The sequence below is a fragment of the Haemaphysalis longicornis genome, unplaced genomic scaffold (assembly GCF_048455015.1).
Source record: "Haemaphysalis longicornis isolate Haplotype H1 unplaced genomic scaffold, Haemaphysalis longicornis Haplotype H1 scaffold_4, whole genome shotgun sequence".
NCBI lineage: Eukaryota > Metazoa > Arthropoda > Arachnida > Ixodida > Ixodidae > Haemaphysalis > Haemaphysalis longicornis.
The window spans coordinates 223,477,823-223,497,584 of NW_027526361.1; the positions used below are offsets into that span (position 1 = coordinate 223,477,823).

The following is a 19,762-nucleotide window of genomic DNA, read 5'->3' on the forward strand; positions in this document are numbered from 1 at the left end:
TTCCGGTTTGGGAAATCAGGGAATGAAGTCGGAGACTGAAAAACTGGCAGAGGGAAGCGAGAGACAGAGGTGGGGAACGCCGGGATGTACACAGGAGGACTATGCGCTGGAGCCCCCTTGAGAAAAAGAAGGTACGGTGGGGCGCGCAGCGCACGGAGGAGGAGAAAGAAAGCGGAGCATCGCCGAAACAAGCGGAGGCGTGTTGGCTTGACGTTCCTTGGCAGTTGCTACGGTCCCTGGGGGCGCTATAAGAGTGCCGGGTTTCTCAAGAGGCCGAGTGCAAAGCAAGAAGGAAAGAGCAGCATCGGCGGCGGGCCTAGCGAGAGTCGACCGACCCCGAAGACATCGTCATGCACCGGGCGCAACGCGACTGGAAAAAGCACAGGCCAGCTTCTCCAAGACGTGCCAGCGTGAACGCCGTTACGACAATAGACAATACCAAAAAGACAATAGCTTTTTAGGGGGTCTAAAACCCTAAAATTTTGGTCTCTGATTGGCGGCCCCTTGATTCAGCCGCTCACTAAAAGATAAAATAATTCTAGAGGTGTGTATAGGCAAAACATTTCCAAACTATAATTGACATCATGGAACAAAACGAGAACTAGAATATATTTGAGGAAAACATCAATAAGTAAGAGGTACTAGCAGTATTCCTTTAATTAACAAGACATATAATTGATATTTGCAAGAGAAAATAGTGATACACGTCGAACACATTTTTTGACCCAAAATACCGGACTAGCTCGCGAGCTAGGCTAGACCGCCTGGAAGATTTCCAAAAACAAAGGTTCTAGTGGATGGTGCGTGACCACTGGAGCGCGGTAAAATTTAAGTGAGTACAGCAAACCTCCACCGTATATATCGTCAGAGAAGCAAGATGGGAGGGGATGCGAGCACGGAATATGGGTGGGGGAGAGAAGACCAGAATTTGCGTGGCAGGGGTGGCAGAACACGACCGTCTTTCGACCAGACATGCAGCAAAATGAACTGACACGCGGCGATTTTTTTTCGTTTTTGAACACTTATGACTAGTTTTGTGTTCAGCCTCTTACGTTTTATACGGCAATAACTGGGTGTACGGAAGTTTTCCTGGCGCCACACGCAAGTTTTGAGCCAGGCTATGGGTGTTCAACGTGCGCGCTTAGGCGTGCTGTCTCTCGGCGTACACTTTTTTGCCCCTGTGTGTGGTCACCTCACAAAAATGTGTCAACATAAATTTTATGTGTTATTTTTCCATATACAACTGGTGACTTTGGTAAAGCGAATATAAAATGTCAGCAACCTATATGGGCAAGCAATCGACGCGCTGTCCACGACTTATGAAACATGAACGACACCGCATGTAGTTTTATACTATGCAACCCACGGTAATATTTCGAACCTGCAGGAATGTAGCTACAAGTGTATTTTTTTTGTTTTATATACATCGGATAAATAAATGCGCGTTTGCTTGAAGTGCTAAGGGGTTCTCGTTACGGAAAGAGAAACAGCCAAGGAATGCACTCACCCTGACTTGGCGAAGGTCGACCAGATATGTATAATTTTCCGGCTGAAGGCTTTATCATCCTCTGAGTAGCGTTGGCTGCTAAAGTCTCTGAGAGGTACTCCAAACACATACTGCACGTCCTCGAAGTGGGTCAACCCCATCCAGGGGTCAACATGCGTGGCCGTTGTGGAATGGTACACCATGTTGTAATAGTACACTTCGGAGTCGTGCTGTGACAGCCTCTCCCCGAAGAAAACCTCGGGGCAGAGTAGGAATGCGTCGCCGATTGCGTGGCCCAGCGCGGACCGCAGCTTGCCGTACTCGTGCTCTCCTAGCGATCCCACGTAGAGGTTGTACACAGCATGGGATACATGCAGCGGCACAAAGTAGAAGGCCTGAAGGAAGAAGAACAGCATGTCCGACTTGGTAACATTCAGGGGTTTGGAAAAAGGAAACTGCATCCAGAAGCGCAGGCTGGCGAACACAGAACCCTCGTTCTCCACATTTCCCAGAAGAAACTGCTTAGAAATACTCTCCGTGGGCTCCAGCACAGGGTCATGAGGCAGGTACTCGTCGCCGTAAACGGCGCTGAAGCATACAATGTACTGAGCACAAATGAAGGCCTCCATCAAGGCCAAGTGGCGAGCAGTCTTCTTTTGTAAGCAGGGAACAATATCAGACGTGTCACTGCTTGTACAACCAAGGCTCTCTGCAAGCTCCAACGCCTTCATGCTGGCCTTGCTGAAGCTGTCAGTCAAAAAGTGGACCACGGTGCCCGCGCTCTGAATGATAGCCCGCTGAAACAACGGGCGCGCCACCGGGGAAATAGTATGAAACCCTATAGACCAGCCTCCAGCACTCTCGCCGAATAAGGTCACTTTTTTCGGATCACCCCCGAAGTGAGCAATGTGATCATGAATCCAGCGCATGGCGAGCACCTGGTCCAACAAGCCTTGGTTTCCTGGTGCAGGAACGGTGTCGTTTGGCAGCGTCAGGAACCCGAAGGCCCCAAGTCGGTAGTTCATTGACACGACAATCACATCACCCTCAGCTGCCAAGACCGCACCGTCGTAAATATCCATGGACGCAGAACCGAAGTTGAGGCCGCCGCCGTGGATCCACACCATGACGTCCTTGGACGCTGCCGTGTTGTTCCCCGCAATATGTGGTCTCCAGATGTTCAGGTAGAGGCAGTCCTCACTCTGCTCGCTTTCCCTGTCTACCCATGGCGGTAGCGGATTGACCGGAGTGAACTGAATGCACGCCGCACTTTTCTTTGTGGCCTGCAGGACGTACGGCTTCCAAGGTGGAGCCGGCACAGAGGGCCTGAAGCGCCGTTCGCCAACTGGAGGCGTCGCGTACGGTATGCCCAGGAAGACGTCCACCTCTCTAGTTCCATTGAAGACGGTGACCGTCATACCCAGGATCTTGCCGTTGTCGGTCTCGACGATCGGGTCAGCGACTGCCATCGCGATGGCGATGACGACAGCCGTGGAGATGAAGGGCATCATGGCCTGCACAGCGAGGACGAAACGAAGCTTTCGGAAACTGTTACTTCAACCCTTCGCCCACCATTAGTTCCCATATGGCGGCTCTCGGCTCGTGTATGGGGGTAGGAGAATATTACGTCACTGAAACGGCAGGCGGAGCATCTGTTTAACGACACACACATTTCACCATCACCCGGTCGTTTCTGACAGCGCCGAAAAAGATGAGTAGGGGGGTCGAGTGAATGCTCTGCTTTGTTCCAGTGGGAGATGCTGATGCAAACACTGCATACACTGCTTACCAGGGACAAGTAGAGTACAGATGGCCTTGCGAGATAACGCATTTACCCATTAGAAGTTCACAGCCTAGCTGTCATGCTCTCCTGTTTACAATACGAGAGCACGAAGCAAGAGCAAGTTTAAATGCAGAACAGGCGAGGTCTTATTTGAATTGAGACATTTCGATACCAATAAGTTTAAAATGTGACGGTTATCAAGTTTTCTGTTTTGAAAAGGTTATATTGGCTGCATTCTGCACCACAGTGTGCCGTTTTATAGCTCTCAAAACATTACATTACTTTTACAAGTGATTCCCCTCGTATTTTTAAAAAGCGAAAAATTTGCAAGAAAATGTTTGCCAGTGTTTATTACAAAGCCCAATAGGGAAACTGAAATACTGCTTCGCCGCAACTCAACACTGTTTGGAACTGATGTACATCAGCAGCAGAAAAACAAAGAAATGTAATCGCTAGGTGCATTTCCGAATGCTTACCCCAAAGCCAGTTTAACGACCATTCTGTGTTTGAACTTCCAAATAGAAACACTGCAGCATCATTCTAGCCATTGGCGTTCGCCATGCAACCACGAAAGGCGTAGACGACGTGCTCGGGGCTCGTTTGCCTGCCCCGGACTTGGCAGTTTGCCCCGTAACAATATTGATATTTACAACTATCCTCATCACAGAGCTCATTGACGTATTGTACTACGAACAGCAGTTGTATGCAATCTGCGATCACGCTTTGATTCAGCTTCATCAAAACAGACTTCATTGATCAATTCATACAACCAACAATAAAATTACTCGAACGACGAAGGCACGCATACGAATTGAAATAAAAGGTCCGTCGACGCTGTGGCATTACCCAAAATCAAGCCTCAAGTGCTGCACTGCGCAGTGCCTCAACGAGGTCACATTTTTAATCGAAGGGTATTCCTGTCCCAACACATCAGCCTAATTTGCTTTGTTGGCATTCATTGTTGGCGTGAAGCACAGTTCATTGTCGAAGCCCAAATCACGGCGCTGCTTTAGGGCGTATGGTACAGTGCCTTTATTCGCACAGGTACCTTGAGTGAGAGAGATGGGCAGCTATCCTGCTGTCCAAATGGGCAGCTATCCTGAAATAGCTGCCCATTTGGTTGCAAACATGCTCAAAATAATTTAGTTGCCAAAGAGCGACGTTTGAGTGCAAGTTTCTGCTTCCTCCCTTATTTCATCGATGCCACGAAAAAGGTTATTTAGCTGAATGATACACCTGCCAAACAATTTAATTGCACGAACATAAACCGGCGTCATGTTTCAATACTTCGCGGAGAAAAACAATATTGTCGCTGCCCAACTGTAAGCCCTGAAAATGCCCGGCTGATTTTTCTCGGTTCGGGCCGCGATAGTGGGGCCAAAGCAAATGGGGCGTTGATTCGATAAAATGAATGGGAATTTATTCTATAAAAGGGTTTAACCTGATTAGCAGGTAAGGTCAGGGGAACCTAATTGTTAGTTGCTGACTAAAGAGTGTTGATTCATGTGAGGGTGGGGTAAACCCCACCCTCTGTGAAACGGCAGCCCGGATCCCGGGGGCCTTGGTCGCGCCTTCGGCAAGTTTTGTGTTATTTTTTTGAAGTGGTTTAAGGTTGCTTAGAAAACGGTCTCATATTGCTGAGTGCTAGTGATAGCTATGTTCGTGGTTAACTTGGATGGTACTGGCAGGCAAGTTCACACCATGTTCGTAAATAAAGAAGGCCTTTCGCGCCACTTATTATTTTCTTACTGTATGTCTGAAAGGTTGCGATGGGACAAGGCGCGAAGTGCGAAAGATTTCATTTGATGTGTTGTGAATACACCCCCCAAATGGAGCTCTTTTGAAAGTGGCGCTGTTCTTCAGCGGTCCCTGGATGGTTGAAAATAGCGCAACAGACCAGGGTGGGAGTAGGACGGCACAAATGAGGGCAGCACAAGCGCTGGCTTAAAACTGATTTTTTAAGAAACCCCCCTTTTTACATCACAAACTTGTCTTAACTTTTTATCCGCTTCACACCGACTGCTATTATGAAACGGGCAGCAGCCTATGTTTACAAAGCTAGAAACACGTCCCTGTAGTGATCATACTACTCCGCCCATACTGCCTCGTCAGGTCTCGTAAAACCTGATTCGTTTCATTCAGCGGAAGCGACGCGTGGCTGATGCAATCTCTGCCATTCTAGCTGGTAAAACATGATTTGATTATTTCTCTGGTGCACCAACCCAAGCGTTTATCAATATTTCAGTGTCAGCAAAAGTCAGGCTGCCCTTGCACTTCCCTTCAGCGTCTCTCTCAACTTCTATCGCCATCTTTCACGTTGTTTCTTTCGATCCCGGTTCTTCAACTTGCCAAATTACACATATTGGGCTAAAAGCACGGCCCCAAAGCGCAACGGAGATTGCCGGTCCTGCAAGCTGGATAATGCTACCGGCGCTCGAAAAAAAAGGAAGTCGCTTCTATTACCTGCCTTCTGGGTTCACCACTGAGTTTACTAAGGATTTCATGTGGAAGCTGAAGCCAGACAATTTGTTGTTCTTCATGCCGTTGCTTATTTTTGCACTGGATTCGAGGCGTATAGTGCAACCACATTTGTTTAGATTTGATCAGCCGCTGTGGTGGTTTCGCATGAGGTTTATTTCCTGCATGACTTCCTACTCTCCCTAGCGTGGGTAGTCTAGCAACTGGTATTACCGATGGCCCGACTCGTTCTCCGGTCGTGGCGAGAGCTTCCCTTCGGCTTTGTCGTTTCGATGCCCAATCCAATCAGGACGCGCTCTCGTGTCGCTCCCGCCGACAAAGCACGTAGACCTCCCGTCACAAGCTACGTGTAGTACTGTGGATAATACACGACTACAGCGTCGTCGTACAGCTGTGAGTACAGCGTCGTCCTGTCCCCTTCTTTCCCCCGTGCCTGTGTTAGCCACGCCGCCGTTTACATCGTTGTGTCAGCCCTGACGCATACCGCTCGTCTTGCTTACAACATGCTCGCGCAGTTGCTACAGCAATGTTGCTACAGACCACATCCACATGTTGCTACATACCATATCCACGCTGCCACGGATTTGGAGCCCTATGCGTCACAACAGTAGGCTGCTCTTTATCGTCAGTTAGCAAATCAAGGAGGATGGCGCCCACGAGGCAGCTCTCCCTCTTTCCCTATCTTTATCCGGCAGCTAGTTTCTGCCAGGGAAACTGCTCATCGCGAGCGGGACACAGTGAAATCGGTATCCCAGAATCCCCCGCTTACATTGTTCTACTGCGATCGCGTTTACATTTCTTACACAAAGACACAGTCCCATCTCCACCCCCTATTTACTTGCGCAGTGACTCCGCTGCGCCTCGCAAGCGCAAACTACCACATCTAGGGTGTTGACGCGAACGAAACAGTGTTCGCTGCGACCTTGTCGCAGTAATATAAACGCATTTATATTTATTCAAACGAAACTAAGATTTCTAATCTGGCGATGGGCCTCCTTTAATAATCAGCTCTGAAAAGTCCACGAGCAGTCCCAAAATTTCATTCGAACAGGAAGAGCCAGCAGCACCAGCTGTAAAAAGGGTATAATCTTTTTTTAATTCGCAAGTTTTTTTTGCCAAGTACCCTCACAGCCAGTACCGTGTAACGCCCCCCATTGCCGCAATAATGCAGATTTCGCGAAAGTTCTACATTTAATCGTTAAAATACCGTAGCTGGATATAATTGCTTGAACAGAATTGTTCAAAACCAGAAAACACGAAAACTAAAAAATAGCAAACATGGCGAACCCGGTCATTTTAAAAAAAAATGCAGAATTTGCGGAAGTTCCACCTCTAATAGTTTTAAAGGAGCCATGAAGAGAAAACACAAGTTTGGTTCATTCATAAGATTGTCTCGTTAGAATCATACTGACACCACTTTTAACGTAAACTTCGCTCAAATAAGCTACATAATTAGGAAAAACGGGAATGGTCATGCGACCCACCAGCTCATTTCCCGCAACAGAACCTATGATGTCACATGAGCTAAGCTCTGCGATTGGCGGAGGCCGGCAGAAGCAGACGCAAATTAGGTAGAGCTTACAAACTAGACGAACGAGCGATTTGCGCTTAAATTTAGGGCACATTCTTTACAAAGCAATAAGAATGATGGGACAAACAGTGGAAGTTACGAAAGTACATGTAAACATACAAGTACTGATGCGTTCTGCTGTTCGTACTGCGCACAGCATGCCTGGTTTAGCTGCACAGCACTACGGGGCTTGGGGTTGTCTCAGACGACACTGGCCGATTGACGCAAGCAATGGTGTCTTACGTGACCCCATTTGTCGAGCGAGCACTGTTTCAGGGAACGAATATTTTCTCCCAGAAATTAACGTTAACAGGGCATCTGTTGGGGCTAGTTGGTTATGCATAGCTTGAATGGAAAGTGCTTAAACTTTGACTGGTAAACAAGGACGAGAAAAACTACAGCACAGGACGAAGCGCAAACTAACAACTGATTTATTTACGTGGATGAACATATATATACACACGTGCTTGTGTGAAAAGGAGACACAAAAAACAAAAAGATACAAAAAAGTTTGAACGTGTGTGATTACAACTGCACACTGTGTACAAGGAGCGCGTGCTCAGTTCTTAGCGCGACAAGAAGTCTATTTCTCTTTTTGATAATGTGATAGATGGTGCGCTGACGTAATCCCCTTCTTTACCAGAAACCATGCTGTATGTTTCCCATATCTGGCGCTGCAACTTGTTTCTGGACCTAAGGAGCACTGGCGTTTTATCGTACTCAGGCGTGCATCCAGACCTTCTACAATGCTGTGCCAAGTTGCTCGGCGCATTTATCAACGAGCACGCGTACTTGTGCTCCCGGAGCCGTTCATTGAGACAGCGACCAGTCTGGCCGATGTATGACTTGCCACCATTAAGCGGAATCTTGTACACAACACCTTGTTCACATTTCACAAACTTCTGCTGTGAAATGTGAACAAGGTGTTGTGTACAAGATTCCGCTTAATGGTGGCAAGTCATACATCGGCCAGACTGGTCGCTGTCTCAATGAACGGCTCCGGGAGCACAAGTACACGTGCTCGTTGATAAATGCGCCGAGCAACTTGGCACAGCATTGTAGAAGGTCTGGATGCACGCCTGAGTACGATAAAACGTCAGTGCTCCTTAGGTCCAGAAACAAGATGCAGCGCGAGATATAAAAAACATACAACATGGTTTCTGGTAAAGAAGGGGATTACGTCGGCGCACCATCTATCACATTATCAAAAAGAGAAATAGACTTCTTGTCGCGCTAAGAACTGAGCACGCGCTCCTTGTACACAGTGTGCAGTTGTAATCACACACGTTCAAACTTTTTTGTATCTTTTTGTTTTTTGTGTCTCCTTTTCACACAAGCACGTGTGTATATATATGTTCATCCACGTAAATAAATCAGTTGTTAGTTTGCGCTTCGTCCTGTGTTGTAGTTTTTCTCGTCCTTGTTTACCAGTCAAAGTTTAAGCGCTTTCCATTCAAGCTAAGTTCTCCCAGAGCAAAAACAAGCCAGGTTTAAATGCGGGCAAAAACAAACCAAACGCTTGCCACGGTATGGTGGCGCCATCTAGGTTACGGAACGTAAAGAAACGCGGGAACAAACCAACACCGCTGTGCAGGGTGGAGACAACCTTTGAACGGTCCCGTGCCGCCGCAATTGGGCCAACGGGCTCAACGCGTTATTCTTTTTGTTTCCCACGAGACCTAGCAACGCGAAACAGACAATATGATTCAAACTTCTTCGTAAACCGCGTTGCGGCGATAATTTTAGCGCGGTTTTGACACAATGACTTGCTTCGGCGGCGAGCGAGCAACCGAAAATGGCGGCGCCAGCGTATACGTGTCTCTACCCTGTACGGCGGACGCGTGAATGAAGGTACTCTAGGCTGCAGAGCGGTCGGTTCCTGTGATGTCACTTGGGACCACGAAAACGCACAATTGAGCGGGAAAATCAAAATTTTACCCTAAATTGTTTAATTTCTCAGTGAATAAAGCACCGTTTGTATCCGGACAAGCGCTGGGGGCACTATAAAACACGAAATCTTTCGAATAAAACCAACTTGCATTTTCTCTTCATGGTTCATTTAATTATGTAAATAAAGATACATCGTTGAACAGAACTTTCGGAAACAAAAAAATAGGAAGAAGGAAAAAAATGCGAAAATGGGGAACTGTACAACGCTCTTCATTTGCAAAAAATGCTATTTTGGCGGAAGTAACACCTGTAATCATTATAATAGCGTAAATGGAGATAATTGGTCGGACAGAATTTTGTAAAATAAAAAAAATTGACTGTAAAGAACTCACACTCTTGACAAGCGGCATAAGAATACGACGCGTTAGTAGACAATTCTCTGAACTTCTGCTGATTTTTCCGTGGCAAGTTCACACCCAGTTCGGGACGAATGATTTGGGAGGCCCACAGCACACACTCACGGTGGCGCTTTCCCTGTGGCTCTATGTGTAATATGAAACAATGAATCTTGGTTAAATGCGTGCCGAAAAGCCACCAGTATTTCTGCTTGTTTTCTGTGAGTCTCAAGCGGCACTCAAGATATCTAATAACCGATGTTTTAACGCGCACATCTGCTCACTATTACTCACTCTTAAATAATGATCAATAACCTCGGGACAGCACAGCGGTTTGAGATAGGTGGTGACGCAGTGGAAGTGGTAAGCCAATGTATCTACTTTGGCCAAGTTGTGACTCCGGATCTCAATCATGAGGCAGAGATAATTAGAAGGATAAGAATGGGGTGAAGTGCATCCGGCAGGCATTCTCAGATAATGAATGGCAGCCTACCATTGTAGCTGAAGATGAAAGTGCATGACCGCTACATCTTACCGGTACTTACCCACGGGGCAGAAACTTGGAGGCTCACTGAGAGGATTCAACTTAAATTGAGGACGACTCAGCGAGCAATGGAACAGAAGATGATAGGCGTAACATTAGGGGACAATAAGAAAGCGGAGTGGTCACGGAACAAACGCGTGTTAAGGACATATTAGTAGAAATTAAGAAGAAATGGACGGGGGCAGGGCATGTAATGCGAAGGCAAAATAACCGCTGGTCATTAAGGCTGACAGAGTGGATCCCTAGAGAAGGCAGGCGTACCAGGGGACGGAATAAAGATAGGTGGGCAGATGAGATCAAGAAGTTTGCAGGGATAAATTGGTCGCACTTAGCACAGGAGCGGGGTAATTGGAGATTAATGAAAGATGCCTTTGCCCTGTAGTGAGCGTGGATAGGCTAATGGTGGTGGTGGTGGTGGTTGTGGCAGTGATGATGATGATGATTATCTGCTCACTGTTGGCCGGAAATATTGCTGTCTGCTATATTCGTCAAGACTTTGCATTGTTACTCCAGCCCAGCCTAAGAATCTGTTCTTATTGGGGTGGCCATTTGAGGTGAGGACCTTTGTGGTGTGCAATGCGCTACTGTTTTCATAAAAGAGTAGTGTATCCTCTTACCTGAAGCAGTGTTTAGGCCTCCACTGACAAACATTTAAAAAAACGAAGGGCGAGATTTATTCCGGCTTTTTTTTCACTAATACGGGAACTGAGTTAAAAGAATCCCGAATACGAAAGCGTGCTCAGGCAACAAGAGAGACTAAAATTTATTAAATCATTTTGCGTTCGAAGACGAACTATGATTCTTCCCCTTACCCCTACCGGTTTAGTATTTTTTTTTTATTTCTATTTGCGAAGTGACTTGTCATGTCTGCTTGAAAGCGAAGCTACGATCTAGACAGGCTAAGGACGCGCCCTACTTCTAAATCAGATGAAAAGTTTTGCATTCTTTAGCAGTACTGCGAAGACCAGAAACCTTACCCCGCCTTCTTCCGTATGTTGGAACTCGAATTGCGGATTTATCGGTATTGTATACTTGTTTTGTTTAATTAACCAGACGGAACTGTGTCCGAAGTTGTTCCCGAATCCGACGAAGCAATTTACAGTAAAAATGAAGTACAAAACATTCCATTATTATTGCGCTCTTTGTTTTTTAAAACCCTGAGCCATGTCTACGCCGATACCTACCCAGATGAAAAACGTGGTTTTTGCATTTTCTTGCTCGCCTCCGGGATGGTTGTTGTACACGCACAAAATTACTTCCCGGTTTCCTCGCCGCAAGATTGTGTTGCACATAGTGCATTTCTGCTGACATATGTACTCTGCAAGGCTCTAGGGCTCTGCAATTGTTTTATTCTTAGAAATCCATAATGCGAAGCCTATGGTATCTTAACATATCCTGTATATTCTCCATTTTAGTCACAATTCTTTTAATAGATCTGCTAGTTTAATAATTGAGTTTTGCAAGTTCAGTCAACTTCTTAGCAGGACCGAAACGCGGAGTACGTGATGCTATGGCAAAAAACATGGCGAATGTACCTGCAGCTTCGTTTATCCGTGTAATTGCAATCATATCTCGTAACCAAAAAGACTGTACTAACGCTCAAATTAGCAGGGAACAGCACGAGACCTCCTTCGTTTGATATTTAACACCTGTTACTTGAAAAAGGTCACTCTGATGAGCAAGCGTCTTGCGTGCACTGCGCACCAAAATTTGGATTGGTTTTTGAAATGTGCAAAACAATGCAAGCAAGCCTCGACTATAACGACTGCGGGTTAATTTGTTCCAAAGCGATTTTTGTGGAATAAGTCAATGATAAATGCACAACCTACTTCCCTCCAACGCATTTAGAACACGAGATGTAGAGGAATGAGCTCTAGAAAGAAATGTCCTAATTGCTCTTACACAAACTACTCGGCAGAAGAAACATCCGTATGCCATTTGGATTTTACCATCTGCCATGCGATTAAAATCGCTGCTCAGTGCTTCCATAGATCTTCATGGCTGTACCACGAGGTTTATAAGGCTCGTACTCTATTCTACCCAATCAGCCAATTCAAACCGGAATGTTTATCGGAGTGAAAGTGTTTTCATTCGTAACTATTGTTTAACCGACCGAAACCCCTTGGCGCGTTTTAGTGTGCAGGCGTATGTACTTAGCGAGGCCACTAGAGCGGATGCTAAAGCGATTCGGTTTAAGTTCGTTTAGCCGCTCCGCAACCAGGACAAGATATGGGAAAAAAACTGGCGGAGGGCTTTGATGGCGTAGTTCTTTTGTTGTGTGTGCCGCAGTTCTGGTTCGCTGCGCTAAATTGAAACAGCACTAGAATACCGATTCTCGAGGCTATTGAATTCTCTCCAAAGTATGTGGCAAAGCCTGTTTAATTAAGCTAAAGCTCTCCCGGGGCGTCTCGGAAGCCAATAGTCCAACATGGCGTTTTAACTATTTAGATGTTACCGATAAACTAGAACTCATCTAGGTCGAATTACCGGGGGCCCGCTATACTCATTACCGAACTTTGCTGTAACAATGTTTCAAAAGAGACTCGTAGATTATGCCAGCCCAATATGGCGCAATGACTTTTCACAGCAATTAGAACGCATTCAGGGTGTTCCCATCCTAATTGGAAATACACCTGCAACTCCATGACAGCGATGAAATTCTGAAAAGGTTTTCTGCGCGTCAGCCGAATAATCTAGAGTCGCTTCACTATTGCATGATTGCAAGGGGCGCAACTTGTAGTCGCTTGCGTGTAGATTGTGTGCTGTAGACTGTAACCCTCAAAGGCAGTAGAAAGCAACGGGTGTGGGCGCCTAGGCGTCAGCTTTTGAAATTAATATGTTTACGCCTACGAGCTTGCGCTCCCTCGAGATAAACTACGTTTAGCATGCTGAAAGCTTTTCGAAACGCGCAAACAAAAACACCAAAAAGTGGCGAATAGGTGACGGAGAGAAAGACAGCAAGGCAGCAGTAAGGTGATATGTGCGCCCCGTCGTTTTTCCCTTTCCCTCTTAGTGCGAAGAAAAACTGGCCTTTTGTAAAGCCCACACACATTAGCGATGTGAGAAGGGGAATATATTTTGAGTAGGTGAAAAGAATCCAAAGAAAATTCGCTCCAGGCGCGACTTACGAGTTGAAATTGTTTCAAGCATTCGTGCCGCGTTATAACCTGTACAGCTGTTACTGTTGCAGAGCCTGCGCTAACTTAGCCACTGGGTAGTGCGCGAAGCGAAGTGGCACGTGCAGAGATACCTGCAGCGTCTTGGGGTTACGTGCACTGTGCTTGCATATTGGCGGGGAGCGGAGAGGGACCCGCTCACACGTGTTTGAAGGGAGCGGAGTGGGGATTATAACTACGAGGAGCATGCGCTCTCGGGCAAGGGGGGCCCAGATGGTGACTTTCGTTTTGTCGACTTCTTCCTGTCCGCAAGGGAAACGTGGTGAGTGCGCCAAAAAGGGAGCTCTTCCGCTGTATTTAGGCTGAGAAATCATGCCAGCCTATACACCTCCGGGGAAAATCTAGCTGAACGAAAATGAGACGTTCTGTTGTGCGCATCACCCTCTACTCTGCAGTACATAGGGCTATTGCGAGAAAACTGAATTCTTTCGAAGATGTAACGAAGTGCGCTACTGGTGACGATGACGAAATAATATACCACATGAAACAAAGAAAGGAAAGAAGAAGACAGGAAGGACGGAAGGAAAGAAAGTAAGAAAAAAGAACGGAGTAAAAAGAAGAACCGACGGAACGAAGAAAGGACGGAAGGAAAAAAAAAAAAAGAAATGAAGGAAGAAAATAACGATTGAAGGAACAAAGAAGGACGGGAGGAAAGAAAAAATAACGGAAGGAAGAACGAAGAAAGAAAGAAGGGAAAAAGAAAGAAAGAAGGAAAGAAAGGAAGGGAGGAAGGAAATCCAGCACGGCATCGTCCCAGTACGGCGGACAGTCGCGTTACGGCGAAGAGCTGAGCGTCGCAACACGGCGGAGAGTCTCACTGCGGCGAAAAGTGCGTTACGACTGAACGTCGCAACACGGCTGAGAGTCTCACTACGGCGAAAAGTGCGTTACGGCTGAACGTCGCGACACGGCGGAAGGGGAATTGTTTCATCTGTTCAGGCGTTCAAATAATCTGCAGCTAGTTTCATTCAGCATTGTCAAGGCTGTGCGTTACGTGCAAGAGTCTGCATATATATGTAACACTCACACAGAGGCGGAGCGTCGGAACAGAATTTCATACTAGACTGCTCCAAAATTTTTATAAAAGCGAATCTTCTCGCGTGTGTGTAAGTATATCTCTACGCAAAATATCGTAAAAGATGCATAATTTCGTTTTCAAACAGGAGACCTACTGAAACCACCTTGCTAACAACTAAACGGGCCCTGGGGGTTGGAAGGCGGGGGGGGGGGGGGGGGGGGGGTGTTGCCGATACATCGGTGTTCACATTTTCAGGTAAATCAGTAGAGTTTCAGCTGACCGTTTTCGACGGCCCGCTCCACTATCGGCGGCCCGCTCAGCGCAACCGGAGCCAATGCCGTTTGCGGTCAAGCGCGCAACGCATGCGCACTGGCGCTCCCGCTTGCTTTCGGAGCGGCGCGGGCCGTGAAAAGAATGGACGCCATCCCGCCATGGGGAAGTGGATGTCCAGCGAAGCTGTTGTAAACCACTACACATGCTGATGGGGGATGGTACGAAATGTTCCTCGTTGTCCTGGCGGGCTTGTCGCTTGCACTGGGCTTTTCTGGCGGCAAATGCAGGGTCCTGACGCATGCGCTCAGCGTTTTGGGCAAGAACTGCTGGGTCCTGCCTATACTGACCCATGCACTACCCTCGATGATTTCAACCCCCCACCCCCCTTTCGAGTGCAACTGCAAACCTAATCTTTACCAGGACAAATTGAGGAGGGGTAAGAGTGGTTCCGTTGTTCACCAGCGCCTTATCATACATCATGCGGGTTCGGTGCTTGTTTTGTGGTTTTTTTTTTTCTCTACACGAATACTGAACTCTATGCTGCACGCCTGACTAGCCTGACTGACGCTTGCGCTCGGCGTCTTGGGCGAGAACTGCTGGGTCCTGCCTAGGTTTTTTGTTTACGACACAAAATTTTCCGACCATCGAGAGGCTAACGGATTCGCTGTAAAACGGTCAGCTAAAATTCGCTAGTGTCCTTGTAATCACCTCATTCAAGAATTTTGTTAAAGCGATGAGTATTGGCGGAGTTAATGCAAATAAAAACAGCGCATTTTCGCCCGCGGAGTGTTTCCTGGTAGGTTTGCCTGTGTCCCCGTACCGCGCGAGCATTCCGTTTGGATATTGCCCATGATGCCTTGCTTCTTGGTGACAACAGCCTGTTGCGCGCGTCTGCTACTGATACAGTACCGAGTCGCAAGCATCGCTTTAGGATGGGGCTGTCGTACTTTCCACGTTACGTCGTTTGCGTCTTTTTTTATATCATTAGCTCACCAATCCCGCACCTCGCTCACGGCTGGAAAAGCTGACGAAAGGAATGAGGCGGAATTTGTACACTACCACAGCACGCCGAAATGTCACGCGAAAAGAGGACCCTGCCAGAGTCACCGCGGGGACGCGGTGACGAAATGTATTAGACGTAAGAGAGACAAAAATTTGTGAGTGATTCACTAAAGAGTCGCCCCAAAATTTCATAGAGTGAGCATTTACCTGCGCTCAGAACCGACGTAGGTTTATATATGTCTTAATGGAGCCATGCAGACAAAATGCAAGTTTGGTTTATTCGAAACGTTGCCTCGTTAAAATTACACCAAGATCAATTTTAACGCAAACTTCACTCACGTAAGCTGCATAGTTAGCCAAAAAAACTACATGACGCTTACTATGCTCCCTAACGCTCAATATGCGCGCATCGCGAACTGCAGTCTTCTCGGTTACGGCGCATATCTGCTGCATCTCAGGAAGTGATCACGTGATCAGCGAACGGATGGAGGCGTGCGCTACTCTGCCGTTATCTCGCAGCGCTTCGCTGCCGCCGCCGAGCCTTTTGCAAGTCGGGTTTGAACCTCCCGCGAAAATATCATGTGGTTCAGATCAGCCCCAAATAGAGACGGAAGTGTGAGGGGGAGGCAGTGAAACATGCTAAGCCGTAGCGACGCACTGGGAGATTCATTCATTCATTCATTTATATTTATTGCGTGTCCAAAACGCCCCAAGGGTTTTTACGTATTGGTACATATAAGGTAAGAGTACTTGTAATTGTAAACATGTCACTAATATATTTACAACCCCGTCTTAATCGTCAGCACAGATTGAACAGGGAGATATTCGTGCACGCAAGGCGTCATCAACGCAAGATGACGCCTTAGCAGCGCGTGCCTCACTCCCCGCTCACCAGACGCCGCTCGTCTGTTTTCTTTCTGCCTCGGGTGCCTCGTTCGCTCTGTCAGTTACACGGACACCGCCGCCTTCGCCGCCGCCCCGAAACGCCTGTGCTTGGCGCCAAATCGCTGCGCGCAAAATGAAAAAGGCCATGCGACCCACTCGCTGACTTACCGCAATAGAACCTATGAAGTATCATGGGCAGCTGTGCGATTGGCTGTGGCCGGCAGAATCGAACGCAAATTAAAGAGAGGTTATAAGCGTGGAGAACTAGCTATTTGCGCTTAAATTTAATGCATATTCTTTGTATAGCCGTACGAATGGCGGGCTAAACAATGGAAGTTGTGAGCGCAAAAGTAAACATAAAAGCACCACTGTGTACTGAGCGCACTGTGCCGGTTATAGCTGCACGGTCGTCCGGGACATTACGCTTACATCGCCAAACTGGCATAAGCGACATTGTCTTCTGTAACTATGTTTGTCGAGCATACCCAATGTTTCACGAAACGAGTACTAGAGAGCAAATGAACGCAATACTCTACCGATCACGTAAACAAGCTGTAGCCTTGCATTCGTTTGACCCACAGAATCAGCACGAACTGTCAAAGGCTCGATCCCGAGGAAACGTTCTGGCTCACCTATTCTCCTAGACTTCGCAGGAGTCAGTAGACCTTGCTGCACGGGCTGCGACTTCAAGTGGCATTGACCACACAATCGGACGCGAGGACAGCCCGCACTGAATTCTGTGCGATTGTGCTGAGACAATCGAACATTTGCTTAGCGTTCGCCCAATGTACACTAGGGAGCGAAAGAACCCTCGTGCAGCATTAACACGCTTGCACACACACCCTCTGTAAGAATAAACGATTTTGGGCACGTGTGCTGACAACACGAAGCAAAGCCTCGCCGTTAAAGCCCTGCTTATATTCCGTTGTGACATCCTTATGGATCCCCGGCTCTAGGTTGCAAAAATTTAACAGTGCGGAATAACGTCCTATATTCTTTTTATATGGACGATAATCATATGCCGAAAAGTGGACTGTGATAATAATCTCATTCGACGCCCCGTTGCATGTGGCACGTGTATTGGTCTTACTGCATGTGTTATCGTGACAAATTGACATACGAACAACGGAGCGCGTGGCTTTCAGTGCATGCCGCGCATTCTGCCGACAGGCCGCGTATGCGCAGTGCAAACACGTGACGAAAGTTTGTGCGCAACGTTGATATAGAAACACCGTCTTTCGGCGTGTGGGCGTTTTGGTTTGTCTTCCCACCGCGTCCGGCGCCCGCTCTCGCAAGCGTTATCTAACTTAGTTGCTGGGAAGAGTGAAAACGGCGCACGAGCTATTGTCATTTATTTTTTTATTTCACGCTGAGCGCCCAACGGACGGTGGAAACACGATGGGCTTTCCACACCAAGGTTGGTCACAAACTCTCGTAAGTTGTTCGCATTGCGCATACGCGGCCCGTCATCAGGATGTGTGGCATGTACTGAAAGCCTCGCGCTCTGTTGTTCGTATTTCACTTTATCTCGACAGTACATAGCTCATGCGTCGATTTCGCTGTCATTTCTCATACCTTCCAAATTCGATTGATTGGTTGATTCATTGATTGATTGCAGGGTTTAACGCGCCGACGCAACGCAGGCGATGAGCCGTGCCGAAGTCAACGGCTCCGGATTAATTTTGACCACCTTAGGGATCTTTAACGTGCGCCGAAATTTCGTACACAGGAACGTTTTAATGCAAAGCTTTTTACCTCTACCCCCAACGGGTTCTTTCGCGACCGTTGGTGTCAACAGAAAGCTCCCGCGAACAAACAAAATAATTTACTGGCACCGCCAGGAATCCCCAGGTATCGAACCTGGAATATTAGAGTAACAAAGCCTGAGCCCATTGTCTTACCGGTTTAGATACGAGCCCACACGGAGAAGGGCAAGACAAGTGGTGCACTCACCAATCACATCTGCGAATTTAACCCGTGCATTCTCGCTGAATGCCCCGCGATAGCGATTAAAGAAAGCTCACACCAACCCATGGCATCTCACTTCTAGTACGCCAATATGCTAAAGCATAAAGATCCTGGGCCTACATCTTCAGGCCAACACCAAGAGTGACGTATACTTGCAGCGCCGCAAACACAGCATCAATAAAAGCATACACATGATCAGGCGAGTTGCCACGAAGAAACGAGGCCTCAAGGAATCCGATACCTTTCGATTAGTTCAAGCTTTTGTCCTCTCGAGAATCACTTACGTCAACCTCCTGCTTCTTCTCGGCAAAGAGGACATAAAGATGCTGTATATAATGATTAGAAAGGCGGTTGAGCAAGCCATTGGTCTTCCCATGAGTGCTTACACAGAGAGGCTGCTTAGCACGGGGCTCTACATCACGGTGAAAGAGCAAATAGAGGGCCATCTTTCTATCCAGAAGCTCCGAACGAGCAGAACTGCGGCGGGTCGCCGCATCCTTCACCAGTTTGGCTGGGCCGCAAAGAATGTCACTCAGTTTGATGTGCTCCTCGACTTTTGCCGACAAGAACTAAAGTTGCTCCCTTTGATTAGAAATATGAACCCCCTCACACGATGATGGTCGCCGACAAGCATAGGCTCAAGCGCTCAACACCACGCTCGGTGGGGATCACGCAGTTATCTACACAGACGCCTCCCAACATCGAGTGCATCAGTACGCCATCATCGTGGTTACCTCCAGAACCAGCCTCCTTGCTTGTGCCTCACTCAAGACCGAAGACATGACGGCAGCAGAAGAGGCAGCCATCGCCTTGGCTCTCACTCAACCAGGGGTTCGTAAGGTAGTCACCGATTTCCAACAAGCCTACTGGAATTACCAGTCGGGTTTGGTGTCCCGACCTGCACTGCGTGTGCTAAAAACCCACTCCCCAAAATGGTTCCATTCAGCTCATCTGGACACCCGCTCACGCTTCCATAGAGGGCAACGAATACGCCCACCAAGCCTGCACTTTTACCCACCGTGCTATGGAGCTGCACGAGGACAGTCACCCGCTTGTCTCGTTCAGGGACATGACCCAGCATTATTGCCTTCTGAGACAGACCCTACCTTCGCCTTACCCTGACCTATCCATAGAACAACAAACTACTCTACGGCTCATACAATCCGGCTGCTTCCCACACCCGACGCGTCTTCACTTAGTGCACCCGAATCGCTACGACGCTGAATGTAAATTTTGCTCAGAAGTAGGAATACTCTGCCACATAATCGGGGTGTGCGAGTTTAGCCCTGAGCAC

General features: G+C 47.6%; 1 protein-coding gene across 3 annotated transcripts in view; it reads right to left on the reverse strand.

The window, feature by feature from the left end:
- Nucleotides 1–19,762, reverse strand: part of LOC144179653 (cholinesterase-like) — a 160,750-nt gene that overhangs the window by 5,936 nt on the left and 135,052 nt on the right. For 2 of the 3 annotated variants that reach the window (XM_077708090.1, XM_077708091.1), the window contains exon 2: nucleotides 1,508–3,000. In XM_077708090.1, the coding sequence (XP_077564216.1) occupies nucleotides 1,508–2,997 (1,490 nt within the window). In that variant the 5' untranslated portion in view covers nucleotides 2,998–3,000. Of the gene's footprint in view, nucleotides 1–1,507; nucleotides 3,001–17,132; nucleotides 17,477–19,762 lie in introns of those variants that run through there. The other variant, XM_077708089.1, reaches the window with a different exon arrangement.